This window comes from Squalius cephalus (genome assembly GCF_949319135.1).
Source record: "Squalius cephalus genome assembly, chromosome: 22".
In the NCBI taxonomy this organism is placed as follows: domain Eukaryota; kingdom Metazoa; phylum Chordata; class Actinopteri; order Cypriniformes; family Leuciscidae; genus Squalius; species Squalius cephalus.
Window position 1 is genome coordinate 26,585,341 of NC_137143.1, and position 13,707 is coordinate 26,599,047.

The following is a 13,707-nucleotide window of genomic DNA, read 5'->3' on the forward strand; positions in this document are numbered from 1 at the left end:
CAAATCAATAGAACTATTCATTCAGATATTTCTCTCATGAAAGTGCCATAGCGAGCTAAGGTTTTCATTGACTCAAAATGTTGGAACATGGTGCACTTTAATGTGCCTTTTTTTGGTCATTTTGGGATTTTGACACTACCAGTATTAGAACGATCCAGATAACCTTCAAAAAAGCCTTTTTAAAAAGTCATACAGTATTAGAAACGGTATGAGGGTAGGTAAACGTTGACATAATTTTCATTCTTTAATAGTGCACATACACTTTTGTGATATTTTACACAGACAAAAATGCATCAATTATTTCAAGGTTTTCAGAAATGCTAAACACAGCTTGTATTTGTAAGATCCATTCATAGCCTGAGCCAGAAAATTCTGACACTCTGTGGTCAGATCCAGTTGGAGAAGTCACATATTATTGGGATTGCATAATCAAATGTGTGAATTACCATTTTTGGTACAGTACATTCAGTCAAGAAGCAAGGTAATTCACATTTATATTCTGCAATTGATAGAGGGAAACAGACGTGTTGAATAAAAAAAAGAATTAGTGGTCCATGTTGGATATTGATCCTTGTTGCCACAGATCTTGGATCGGCAGGCATGTATGTACGGCAGTTCAGAAAACTGTGAAACCATCTGCCTGTGTTATCTGTGAAGTCTGATCTATCTTACATCCAGCTGGAGTTGCACTGAGAATTCCTCATGTCGCCATGGCAACAATTGTTAAGCGGGAGATTGACAGCTCGCAAAGAACAGAAGATTATTGCTTGTCCTATTAATGCCGTCCGGCGCATCCAAGCTACTCTGAGCTTATTTAAAGATGCCACAACTAAGCACTTCTCCAGTACTTGTAACAAAACATCCAACGTTTGGCTATGAAGACCTCAGGCAGGAAGTTCATATCAGGCAACTGCCATTCTCAGTAAATAGACACGGAAATGAGCTTAATTTAACTTCCTTGACTGAATGCAGGGACCAAATTGTGGGGGGTTTTGAAATGTCTGACCACTTGTTTAAGGAATAGTCTACCCAAAAAATAAAAATTCATATTAATTTATTGCACAAGCAAAAGTGTCCTGTAACAGGGAGATTATAGGGAAAAAGTTAGCAGTATTTGGATCTGAACATGGAGGCCCTCATAAGGCGACATAAGATGCAAGTTCATGTTAATGTCTTGTAAGTGTTCTCTTTTTTTAACATTTATTTACTTTTTATTTCTTTATGGAAAATTTTTTTTTTTTATCTTAATATAGCTTTCTCACATATTGTTCACAAGTTTGGGGTCAGTAAGAATTTTTTTTTTTTTTTGGAAGAAATAAATACTTTTACAGAGCAAGGATGCATTAAATTGATAAAGTGACAGTTAAGACTTTTACATTGTTAAAATTGTCATAAAAAACTTAAAAAACATAAAAAAAAATAAATAAATAAAGGTTGATTGAGCAGCAAATCATCATCTTAGAATGATTTCTGAAGGATCATGTGACACTGAAGACTGGAGTAATAAAATGCAGCTTTGCATCACAGGAATAAATTACATTCAGACAAAACATAGCTACTTTAATATTTTAAAATTTTAATACTTGTAATCGATTTACATATCATAAATACCACAGATTTGTTTTAAAAATGGACAGTAATTGATCTAGAGAGCACCAAAAGATCATTTCAGTTTCAGAAGTGTCTTTTAAAAAGTTGACTCCCTTGAAAGTTATTGTGAAATCCGCACTGATTGATGGCTGGATCATGGACATATCAACAGGTCTAATGCTAACGAAGGCAACTGTGAAAATGTTTTATAGATGAAGTATGGATGAGATAAGGACGTTGACGTTTCTCTGTGAAGCAGTGGTCAGTTCTCAGAGGTCTCCTCCCGTGCTGTGTGTGGATCGAACGGCAGCTCTGCAGGTCCGCAGGGGTGATGATTCCTGGAATGTAAAATCGATACTGGTTTCATCCTGAAGGAGTGTGTCCGCTTTTGTTCTGTCTATGAAGAAGGGCTCATTTGTGCACCTACACACTTTCTTTTATACTCAAGGTTTTCTTGAGCTTTTTTGTGTGCTTAATTTTGATCAGTTTTCCTAGAAATGAGGAAAAATATACTGGAGACAGGAGAGCAGATTCTTGAGTTTGCATCTCTGAAGGCTTGAAAGCCTACTTTTGAACGGTCTCCCTGGAGTTCCTCGTCACAAGCTGTATACAGAAAATAACTCTGTCTCACAAAACACGAAGGTGAAAATCAACCTTCAATTGCAGATGAAGACGGGCAGTCTGACTGTAGCAGATTATGTTTTTTTAGCAGCATTATGAAAGGAGACATTGTCATTCTATCCTTTTCTTTTGACAAAAATGTGTACATGCCAATGCAAACGAGATGAATCATAATTTTTCGGTACGTTTCTGAATAGAACTAATACATTCTGTGCGCATGTATCTGCTAGTTTATTTTGTCAAAGATGGTCTCAAAGCTAACAGACACGTTCTAAAAGCCATAAAACCTCAATTTTGGTGCCACTTTGATTGAAGTCTTTAACATGTCTCTTGACATTTCGATTTACAAGGTTATTTAATCCACTACATACTTTGCAGTTCAAGGTTTTGCATCAGTCATGTTCAACTGTTTCAGCTACAGGAACACGTCTTTATACATAAAATGCAGCTCACAAGTGCATTAGGATAAAATATACAACATCATGGTATAAAAGTATGCAGTTCAGGGAAAGCCCTGGTAACATTGAAAAATACATATAACTAGCTGTTTTTATTTTTCTAAAATGTTTGTATGCCTGTGAAGCAGTTTGAGCTGCATTTATGAGAGGTTCTATTAAAAACATATTTTATACTACTAATATGCTTCTACTACTGAAGAAATAATTGTATTATTATTATTTTATTATTATTTGTCACCAGGCTGAAAAAGTATAGGATAGGGCTATGTCTAGACTTCTCAACAATAATTCATACATCACTGATGTAAATGTGCACAATAGTCTTCAGTATAATGCAATACATAATAGATTCATTAAGGCAAAAGAGATAAATAGAACGTTTTTTATTACTTATTTTCCGTGGAGAGAGCAGGACCAAGAATGAAGCTGTGTCTGCCAAAACGATAGGACAGTGATGACCTCTCATAATGTGACAATACACATTCTTTCCTTTTTCAAATACTCTTTTTTTCTGTTTGTATGAAAAGCACACAGAAAAGAAGAGAGCAATTCTTAAGCAGTGAATATTGACCATCTATTATCCATTTGCCTTTTGTTTTCTGTTCAGTTCATTAGTCGTGCACTCATTTCTTTCTTTCTCTCTGTTTGATTGATTACTGTGGAGGGAGCGAGGAGAAATCAGCACCCACAGATGTACACACACACACACACGCGCGTGCGCGCGCACACACAGACACAGAGAGAGAGAGAGAGAGAGAGAGAGAGAGAGAGAGAGAGACTTTCACAATGAGATGATTCCTGTTAAATCAGAAGTCCTTGTTCTCTATATAGGAGTTAGTTCACAAAAGGATGCCAAAAGGTTGAAATGATCTAAATACTGGGATGGATAATTGCATTATCTTGAAGAACCTTTAACATCCATGAAACCTTTTCATTGCACAAAGGTTCTTATATAGTTGAAAAAGGCTTCTTTAGATTTTTTTAAGACAAAGAAAAATATGGTTGTTTGAAGAACTGTTCACTGAAAAGGACATTGGTGCAAAAAAAAAAAAAAAAAGTAAGAGTGTACTTGAATGTAATGAAATGTATGTATTTATACATGCATATATACATTTCCTTATATGTGAAATTTTGAAAAATGTGATATTTTTTTGTCCATACAAGAAAAATGAGAACAAGTATGATTACATTTTTTGTTGAACTATCACTTTAAGCCATTCTTTTAAATGAGCAAAGAGGCTTGTTGGGATTTAAATGATAAAACTATAGATATGAAAGTACATGATGAAACTATTTTGACGGTTTGGTTGTCAAATGTCAGTAGAACATGTTCATTGTTTATATGATGACATACACCTGTGGTTACACTGCCATGAAAACTTGTGTAAACTTGAAGGTAAACCCACACAATGAATTCATATCACCTTGACTAGCGTTTCACAGACAAGTAAACCAAAATACACTGCAACATCATTGATTTCCAGAGCAACATCCCAAGCCTTTTGCATTTAAGACACCAAAATCCAACAATCCTCAGCTCAAACTCCAACTGAATCGTGACAGGCCAAAAACGGCTCCATTTTCTTTGCTAAAGTGTCTGTGATAGGCAGAAAAGCACTGTAATTGAATCTGTGACCATCAGTGAGTAATTAATCTGTCATGTGCCCTATTGTTTCACCCAGAATGCATCCAAAAACTGTGCGAGTGTCAGACTAGAGCATTTCTTTGTGTTGTTGAGAGGGAGGATGCTGCCCGTCTCCAGAGACCTCTGGGTCAGGGAATGTTTTGTGTTTTTTTAAATGTGTAAGCAACACTAATGGTCCTGACACTTTCAGACATCAGAAATTCAGAATTTGATTTATTTCGGCATAAACAAGGGTTGTGTTGTTGAGTCGTGCTGTGTAGCATATGTACCAGGGCACTTGTTTGTAGCAAGACACAGCCAGTCTCCAATATACCGGTACTTGACTGTCTAATTAAGCTGTGAATGTGATTTGGGTTAGCATTGCATACTCTTATTTATCTGTTTTGGGAGTAACTTTTTTGCATAGTTGTGTAGTGTCTTAGAATTTAAATATCATCTAAATGTCTGTACTCGCATTAGTTATTGGTTTACGCATATTACTTAAAAAGAGATTTTTAACTCTTCCACGCCATTGACGGAAATGTCCGTGTTTTCAGTGTTATATGGTAGGGGGCGCTATGACACATCTTCTGAAAGAGTACTGAATCTCCTGATCAAAACACAGGCAAAGAAGAAGCAGAAACAAGCGACATAATGTGTAAGCAGATGCGCAGCCTATGTAAAATAATGCGATCAACATTAAACAGCATATAAATCAAAACTGCTTAATGTTACTGAATGAAATGTCGACCCATGACAAGCTATAGGACTGTAAAGCTTTGGGGGTGTTGATGTACTTGATCTCCATCTATGTTTTGATCATCGTTCTGAATCCCATCCAGACATAGTCTTTGTCAACAATGCGATTTTCTCAGCTTTTTGCTCAAAATATTTTTCTTTTTTTGAAAGAATTGCATACTTTTATTTAGCAAGGATGCATTAAATTGATCAAAAGTGACAATAAAGATATATAATTATAAAGACATTTACAAAAGATTTCTATTTAAAAAAAAAAAAAAAATTTACTTTCTATTCATTAAGAAATTCTGAAGGATCATGTGATCATGTGAAGGCTCCTGAAAATTCAGCTTTGCCATCACAGGAATAAATTAAATTTGAAAATACATAGGCCTACTATAATAGAAAATAGGTATTTGAAATTGTAACAATATTTCACGTTAGCGTTTTAAATGTATTTTTGATCAAATAAATGCAGCCTTGGTGACCTTGAGACTTTTTTCAAAATTTCAAAAACATAGACTTATAGACCCCAAACTTTTGACTTGTAGTGTATTTAAAATCTGAATGATGTTCTTATATGTGGCTGTTTGCATCTATACGATTCATTTGAAAGGTGCTCAGAGCCTTAGGGCCCTATCTTGCACCCAGCGCAATTGACTTTGTACACCGACGCATGTATCATTCCTATTTTGCACCCGCGCAAAGCGCGCTTTTCCCTCCACAGAAGCACGTCGCTAAACTAGGGAATGAACTTGCGCTCCCTGGGCGGTTCAGTGCAAAAAAAGGAGGCGTGTTCCGGCGCAAACAATCCCTGGTGCTATTTTACTGTTCCATAAAACAATTGCGCCACTGGCCAGAAAAAACCTAGTCTAAAGTCAGTGGCGCGTTGCGCGTTGTTCATTATGCTATTTTAAGGGCGCATACTTGGCCATAAACAATGTAGAGTGTGCACAACGCGCATACACTTTGATTCTCTCATCTACACAGAAGCAGCGGTTTTCATTTTTGCAAATCATACATTATTACGATCGATAGATAGATAGATAGATAGATAGATAGATAGATAGATAGATAGATAGATAGATAGATAGATAGATAGATAGATAGATAGATAGATAGATTTTAGAGTTTATTATAAAAACATACATCTAGCTTACATATTTACCCAAATTATCATACACCTAAAACCGAAGTTAATTTGGGTGTGTTTCTCCATCCTCAACGTCCCTGACGAGAACGTCTGTCTCCTTGGCTGTGAACCGCTCCTGGCGCGCGCCTGGCAAATCCGCCGTTATAATAGGAATCCGCTATAGATCAAGCGCGCCTGCTCTTAAAGGGAATGTGAGATGATGCTCTGATTGGTTTATTTCACGTTACGCCCAAACCACACATATGAATAATGAAGCTACTTCAGACCAACCCCTTTTAGATTTGCGTCGGGCGCAAGAGTCATTTATCCCGCCGGTATAATAGCAACAGCGCCAAGACCCGCCCACAAAGTTACTTGCGCTTTGCGCTTTGACACTTGCATTTCAGATCGTTAAAATAGGGCCCTTAGTGTCACGTAATGTGAGCGATTAAGATCTTGATTTAAAATTAGCGCTAATCATTTCTAAGAATGAGTGCGATCTAGTTTAGTTGCAGTGCATGCATGGTAAAAAACGGTATACTGACGCACTAAAGAACTTTCCATAGCTGTTAGCTTGATATTTTTTAGGCTGGTAAAGACTTGCCAGGGTCACAGGTTAGATTGCCAGGGAATGCTTGTGTGGATGCAAATGTTGTTAACGTTGTTTTAGGACAAGAAGTGATCTGCCAAATGCATAAAATGTTTTTAAAATGAGCTGTTTTCAGCGTGAGGTGATGAGGTGGTGAAGCAAGCAGTATAGAGCGCTTGTTTGCACCCGCAGTCTCGCTGGCGGTCTTCATAATGGAAGAATCCCACCATAGAGGGAACTCTGGGAGGCTTGTGGGTGATTAAAGCTTTTGAAAGTCTGAATAGCGGAAAATAACCTGTCTCAGGTGTGTTTGAACCAAAGCCTCTGATTGTTGCTAATGAAATATTTTCAGCTGTGGAGGCCGATGGGTTTTGCCTGAGGTTAAACCTCTGGGAATGAAAACCAATTTCAATTTTCGCTCAAAATTTGCATTTTGCAAGTAAATAGAAATTGATCATGTGGATTCTACTAGATAACATATCCCAGTTCAATCTGCCTTTGTGCTGCCAAAATTGAGTAAAACCAGTCACGATCTTACCGACAGTGACTTTGCTTCCGATGCCCTCGGAGTGACCTCATCCTGTCTCACAGCTTTAAGCTGCTGTGACACCATGGGACAGGGTCCTGCTTGTATCTTCTGTTTCTCTTCGCCTGCCTGCTGCGTTTCAGTGATGGCCACATGAGAGACGGAGGGAGAGAGGATCAACTCCCTGTGAGACATACAAGTCAGTTTGAAAGTAGGAAGGAGGTTGTCGCAGCTGTGAGGGTGATTTTGTGTGTGTGTGTGTACTTGTACAACTATCTTTGTGAGGACCTCACCAGTTTGAGTTTTAGACCATTAGAGTGAGGACAAAGAGAGTAAAGTGAGGACATTTTGGCCAGTCCTCACTTTCTGAGATCCCTTTAAAGGCCTGTTTGAGGGTCAAGACTTGGTTTTAGGGATATTAATAAGGTTATAATTAGGTTAAGGGTAGGTTTGGGGTAAGGGTTCGGGTTAGGCACTTAGTTGTGATGGGTAAGTTTAGGGGAAGCTGCTAGATATTGCATTGTGTCAATGAATGTCCTCATAAAGATAGATGTACAAGAATGTGTGTGTGTGTGTGTGTGTGTGTGTGTGTGTGTGTGTGTGTGTGTGTGTGTGTGTGTGTGTGTGTGTGTGTGTGTGTGTGTGTGTGTGTCTTCCAACAAAATGTACTTTTCGTGTCGCATTTCACAAAAATATGTCTGTTATAATTAAAATGTATTATATTTAGAAGTATTCATTTTTTTTATATCTATAATGCAATGCAGTTCATAGATTTTTTTAATTGTGGTTTAAGTGTTCAAATACTATATAGGGCCACTTTAATTACTCAGGGATTTTAATATTTATTTATTTATTATAGTCATACTTCAAAAAAAAATCCTTTAATGAGGAATTATGTTCTCCACAGGTTAAAAGAATAGTTGTTAATATGTTAGCATAAAACATAAGGTCTTAATGTAAATGTACAGTAAACTCATTTTTTTAAATGAAATCAATACTGTTATTCAGCCATTCTAAATCTTGCAAATTGATCAAAAGACAGTAAAGATTTCTATTCCAAATAAATACAAAGTTCTGTCATGAAACTCTAGATGGTGCAGGCTGACATGTCCTTAACTCAATCTGCTTGCAATCACATCATTCTCTATAGGGCACAGCTGATTGGTTCCTGCTGTATCAGCAGCCAATGGACTTGTGTGCTCAATCTTCAAATACTTGGTCAGCATTTGCTATAGCAGTGCAGCATGCTTTCAGAAACCCTCCACCTTCCCCAACTCCACCTGTCTAGATCTGCTACGGGTAATTCATGTATGCTATATTGTAAAGCAGCAGCAAGTCTTACTTGCTCACAGCAGCGCGTCATGTATGTATTGGCAGTAGCAAGTCCTGTACTTGTTCTGCAGAAGCAACAGCAGTGTAGCAGATCTATTCCGTTAAAACCAAATATATCAACATTGTCATACCCATTACCATGGCAAACACCCTTAAGGAGTTGTCATGACAGAAATGCTGTTCTTTCTATTTATTAAAGAATCCTAATGAGACCAAATCAGCATATTAGAAGGATTTCTGAAGGATTTAATTGGATCAAAAATACAGTAAAAACTTTAATATGGTGAAATATTATTGTGACATAAAATAACTGTTTTCTATTTGAATATATTTAAAATAATGAATGCAAATAAATTCAGCCTTGGTGAGCATAAGAGACTTCTTTCAAATATATTAATACCAACCTCAAAAACGTAATGACTGCAGCCAAATCGATATATAATTTTCATAAGGATATGAAAAAAAATCAATGGATATAATCAATGGCAATGGCAATAAATCAATGGCAACGTGGTTTCCACTAAATTCCACTAGCAGAAAAGCTATAGCAGCTTCACAATATCCGTGTTTTTCCATTTTCCTCTCCAAAAATGTCAGACAGAGAAAAGCATAACAACAAAAAATCTCTTTCCTAGTGGTTTTTCTCACATTGCTTCATTTCAAAGTGATTATTCCCACATCTAGTCTTTAATCAGCATGCCATCCATCAGAATCCTGATTAGCCGGGAGATCTCTGTAGGACAGGCCTCTGCGGTTAAAGTCCTACCTGAACTGCCTCTGAATAAATTGATATTTGACTAAGGCGGATGAGCACACGAGCAGTAATTAGCAAGCTGTGAAGACCTACTACAGTCTAATGATCAAATGTGTGTTCGGATCTGACTTCAGTCCTCATACAGTAATGACGTCATCCCATATGACTCGCTTTCTCTTTCACATGGTTTTGGTCTGCTTCGTTGTGCATTAGGTGCATTTGAAGGATGGTAGGTCTCTTTGGTGACCTCACCGATGGCTTGATGAAGGGAACATGGCCTTTGATATCCCCTGAGGAACGATAGCAATGATGTCAGACTTTCTGCTGGAAGCATCTGTCCCCCTCTGCCTTTTTTCTCTCCTCTCTCTGTTCCTATCACTTCGCTATTCTTTCTGCCCCCTTATTTTCTAAAAGGGGATAATGGAAGCAATTTTAACAGATGGCAACTTTTGCTGCATTTGAGTTTAAACAATTATCGGGTTTAAATGAATGAAGTTAAAATTAATGATCTACATCCTAGATATAACATGGCTGTGAGATCAGAAGCAACTGTATCACTAGTTATAATGTGTGTTACACTTAGACTTTTGCTTTAAATTGACAATATTACTAGCCACTTATAGAATTACTGCTATTCTGTTCTGTTCTGTTCTGTTCTGTTCTGTTCTGTTCTGTTCTATTCTATTCTATTCTATTCTATTCTATTCTATTCTATTCTATTCTATTCTATTCTATTCTATTCTATTCTATTCTATTCTATTCTATTCTATTCTATTCTATTCTATTCGGGCCAGACCAAGGCTTAATTTCTTTGATAAAAAAATTAAGAAAAAAAGAAAAAATAAAGAAAATTCATTAGTTTAAATAGAATTCAAAAGAATATTTATTTGAATTAGAAATCTTTTGTAGCATTATAAATGTCTTTACTGTCACTTTTTATCAATTTAATGCATCCATACTGAATAAAAGTATTCATTTCTTACTGACCCCAAACTTTTGAATGGTTATATTATATTATATTATATTATATTATATTATATTATATTATATTATATTATATTATATTATATTATATTATATTGTCTTGCATTGTATTGCATATTTTAATGGTTAAATTATATATATATATATATATATATATATATATTATATATACATAGTAATCATTGTTCTGACAGTGCTGTTCTAAAATAATTAAAGATGATTATCTGTCTGAATCCACATGTACCTGTACAGTATTTCTGTGCTAAAGTGAGATGAATTGAGGCTCATCGCTGTGCCTGTTTCGGGCTTTAATAGACAGTGGTAACAATAGTAATATAAATCACTTCATATCCTGTGTGTGTCTCTCTCTTATTTCCTGTAGGTGTATGGGGTGTGTGTGTGGCCAATGATTGCGGCTCTGTTGGGCTCCAGAGTCGCTCTGTGTGGTGTGTCCATTCTGAAGGCTGGAGCACTCATCAGTCCAATTGCTTTCCATCTGACCGTCCACCGCACCAGCGAGTGTGTGTGAAGATGTGCGAATGGCAAAAGGATCTGTTTGAGTGGCGCTTGTCTCCTTGGGGTCCCTGCACCCCGAGTCCTTTCCTCCCAGCCAATCGATGTGTGACCGCTCAGCGTGGAGTACAAAAGCGAGATGTGGTGTGTGTGAAGCATACTAACAGCACCAAGGTGAGCCTGCATGTGTGTGAAGCGTTTTCTTCACCTCCAGAAAGAGAGCAGGCGTGTTTGTTACCCTGCCCGATCGACTGCGTCGTCTCCGCCTTCACCCACTGGTCCACCTGCAGTCGCACCTGCGGGTCGGCCCTCCAACAGCGCACCAGGCATGTGCTGGCAACACCCCTGTATGGAGGAGCAGACTGTCCCATCCTCACCCAGACACGTCCCTGTAACCATGACAACGCCCACCCTGCCCTCTGTCCCTCTGACCAACAGGAATACAGTTACAGTTTGTGGGTGGGGCCCTGGAGCCCTTGCAGACTTAAAGGGACGGCACTTATTGGAAAGACAACGGTGGACTTCAATTTTGGGCATGATGGGAAAAAAACAGTCAAGGCTGCATACGCGATCAAACGCCACACCGAGAGCATTCCCCACCAAAATCATTATGATGAAAGTGGCCACAAAGTATCCTGGGAAATCACCATTGGCTATCAGACTCGGCAACTGCGCTGTACAAGGAGTGATGGGAAGAATGCCATGCTAAGGTGGGCATCCTTTCTATGAACTAATGAGTGAATACGTTTATAAACCCATCAATCTATTCACCCGTTCATCTATTCACCCACCCCTTTACCAGTCAACAATCAGTCTGTCCATCCATTCTCACATCCATCAATCCACAGTCAGTGCACCCATCCGTTTATTGTTTTGTTTTGTGAAACTCAACCCAGACAGTGTAATCCAGAACCCACAGCTACTTACTGAAAAGTGGCCCTAAAATATTGATTTCAGTTTATTTTATGTAAGAAAAAATAGACAGTGAAGTGGAACTAGCACAACTATGTAGGAAATTGGCCAATTATAAAGTTTAGCTTTTTACAAAAGTACTTGTCCAGAATAAAGAGAGAGTTGTGTGATAAAAGCTTTTAAAGAATGATTGTAGATGTTGACTGCGGTCACATTGATTCATTACTGATCTGACCATAAATAAATGATACCGGCCTATTAGCACACAGTTATGCAACAATGTTATGCAATAAATTTACCTTTTTTTTTTTTTTTTTTGTATCACTCTCCACAGTGAGGATATTAGAGTCTGCTATATTAAGCTCTGCTATCCTCCTAGTGCAGATGGATTACCATTGTACCATGTGATACTGTTTACATCAGAGAACAGGCTTTTATTTATAAATGCATTTCTGGTTACACTGTCAAATAACAGAATCTAAATTTTACCTTCTGTTGTGGGCGATACAGAAAAGTGAGAAGCCTTTTCGCCATTTCTTTTTTCAAATCAGGGAAGATCCCAAGCCTGCTGGTTTTTATTAATTTTTCATTAGATTTTAATGGAAATAGTACTTGTTGCTCCTAGAAAACTACAATGAGAGAGAGAGAGCAGGACTGCAGTGAATATGAAAAATGAAGAAACAGTTCTGAAAATATCCACATTATCAAACACGCTATAGAACAGCAGAAATCTATTGACACAATAAGTTATGCTTTTTTATTTGCTGCAAATATTTTCAAGTTCTATGTAGTTCTGATACCATCCATCCGAGAGCATTCTGGATCTTGATCCATTGACAAAATATCTACAGCTCAAGGGGGAAAATAGAAAAGGTGATCTGACTGAACCAATGCGAAATATTTTATGCGGGAAAAGTTTTGTTTTAACATCCAACTCTTAAGATGAGCATATTAAGGTTTAAAAATGTGCATATAAATCTGAATCTAAATATCCCACCTGAGTTTGATGATTTATCTGTTTTTAATTCTCATTACCAAGTGAAATTTTAACAGTGTTCAAACTCATTATCCCAATAAAACATACCCCCGGTTTCAAAGACAGGGCTTATAATATTTATTCAATGCCAATTCTACGGTCGAACAAGCACACTTTGCAATCAACACTTTGCAAGCAATGTTTTGTTGTCTATGCTATGCAGCAAGCATCAATATTGTTACCAACAATAAGATGCTAATGCCAGTCTATTTGAACCACTCGCTTAGGCAACGCATAATAAATTAACATCATTTTATGTCTGCAGATTACAAGATTTCCCTTGTGGTTTGCAAACTTTTTTGTATTGGTGTTAAGCCAGACTAAACTTCTGAATAAATTGAACACCCACGGACCACCCTATCTTTCTCTCTCTCGCAGGATTCATAGTTTGCTTTAGCTTGTTTTGTATGCCAATATATTCAGCAAGAATCATCAGCAACGTTAAAGCCTTGGAGAGTTCGAGAGACAGCTTGAAAAATGTTCTGTTTATGTTGCTACCTTTTTTTTGCAATGGTAGCCAGAGGCTAAATGCATGCCAACAGCTTCAGAACAGGCAGATGGAATATTTATTTTTTAAATAAAGCAATTAACAAACACGAAACCCTTTGAAACTACCAGAACAGTGTACTTTTCGTAATTGTAATATTTTTACAATTCAAATTTTACTATTATATATATATACAGGGCTTGACATTAACACCTGCCAACCCGCCAAATGCGGGTGGATTTCAGCAGTGGTGTGTAACGCAGTCACTCTTACAAGCCACTTTGGCGGGTTAAATTTTACATATAATATATATATTTTTCAACTTATTTTCAAGTCTTTTAAAAAGGCATCTGAAATAATAAACTGATTGCGGTGTAGTGTTGTCAAATATCAATTTTTCGATACATATTG

General features: G+C 37.2%; 1 protein-coding gene across 1 annotated transcript in view; it reads left to right on the forward strand.

Annotated features, from left to right (window-relative positions):
- The window catches only part of thsd7bb (thrombospondin, type I, domain containing 7Bb), a 58,030-nt gene that overhangs the window by 15,034 nt on the left and 29,289 nt on the right, over nucleotides 1-13,707 (forward strand). The window contains exon 3 of the mRNA XM_079856729.1: nucleotides 10,731-11,571. Coding sequence (XP_079712855.1) covers nucleotides 10,731-11,571 — 841 coding nt within the window. The remainder of the gene's footprint in view (nucleotides 1-10,730; nucleotides 11,572-13,707) is intronic.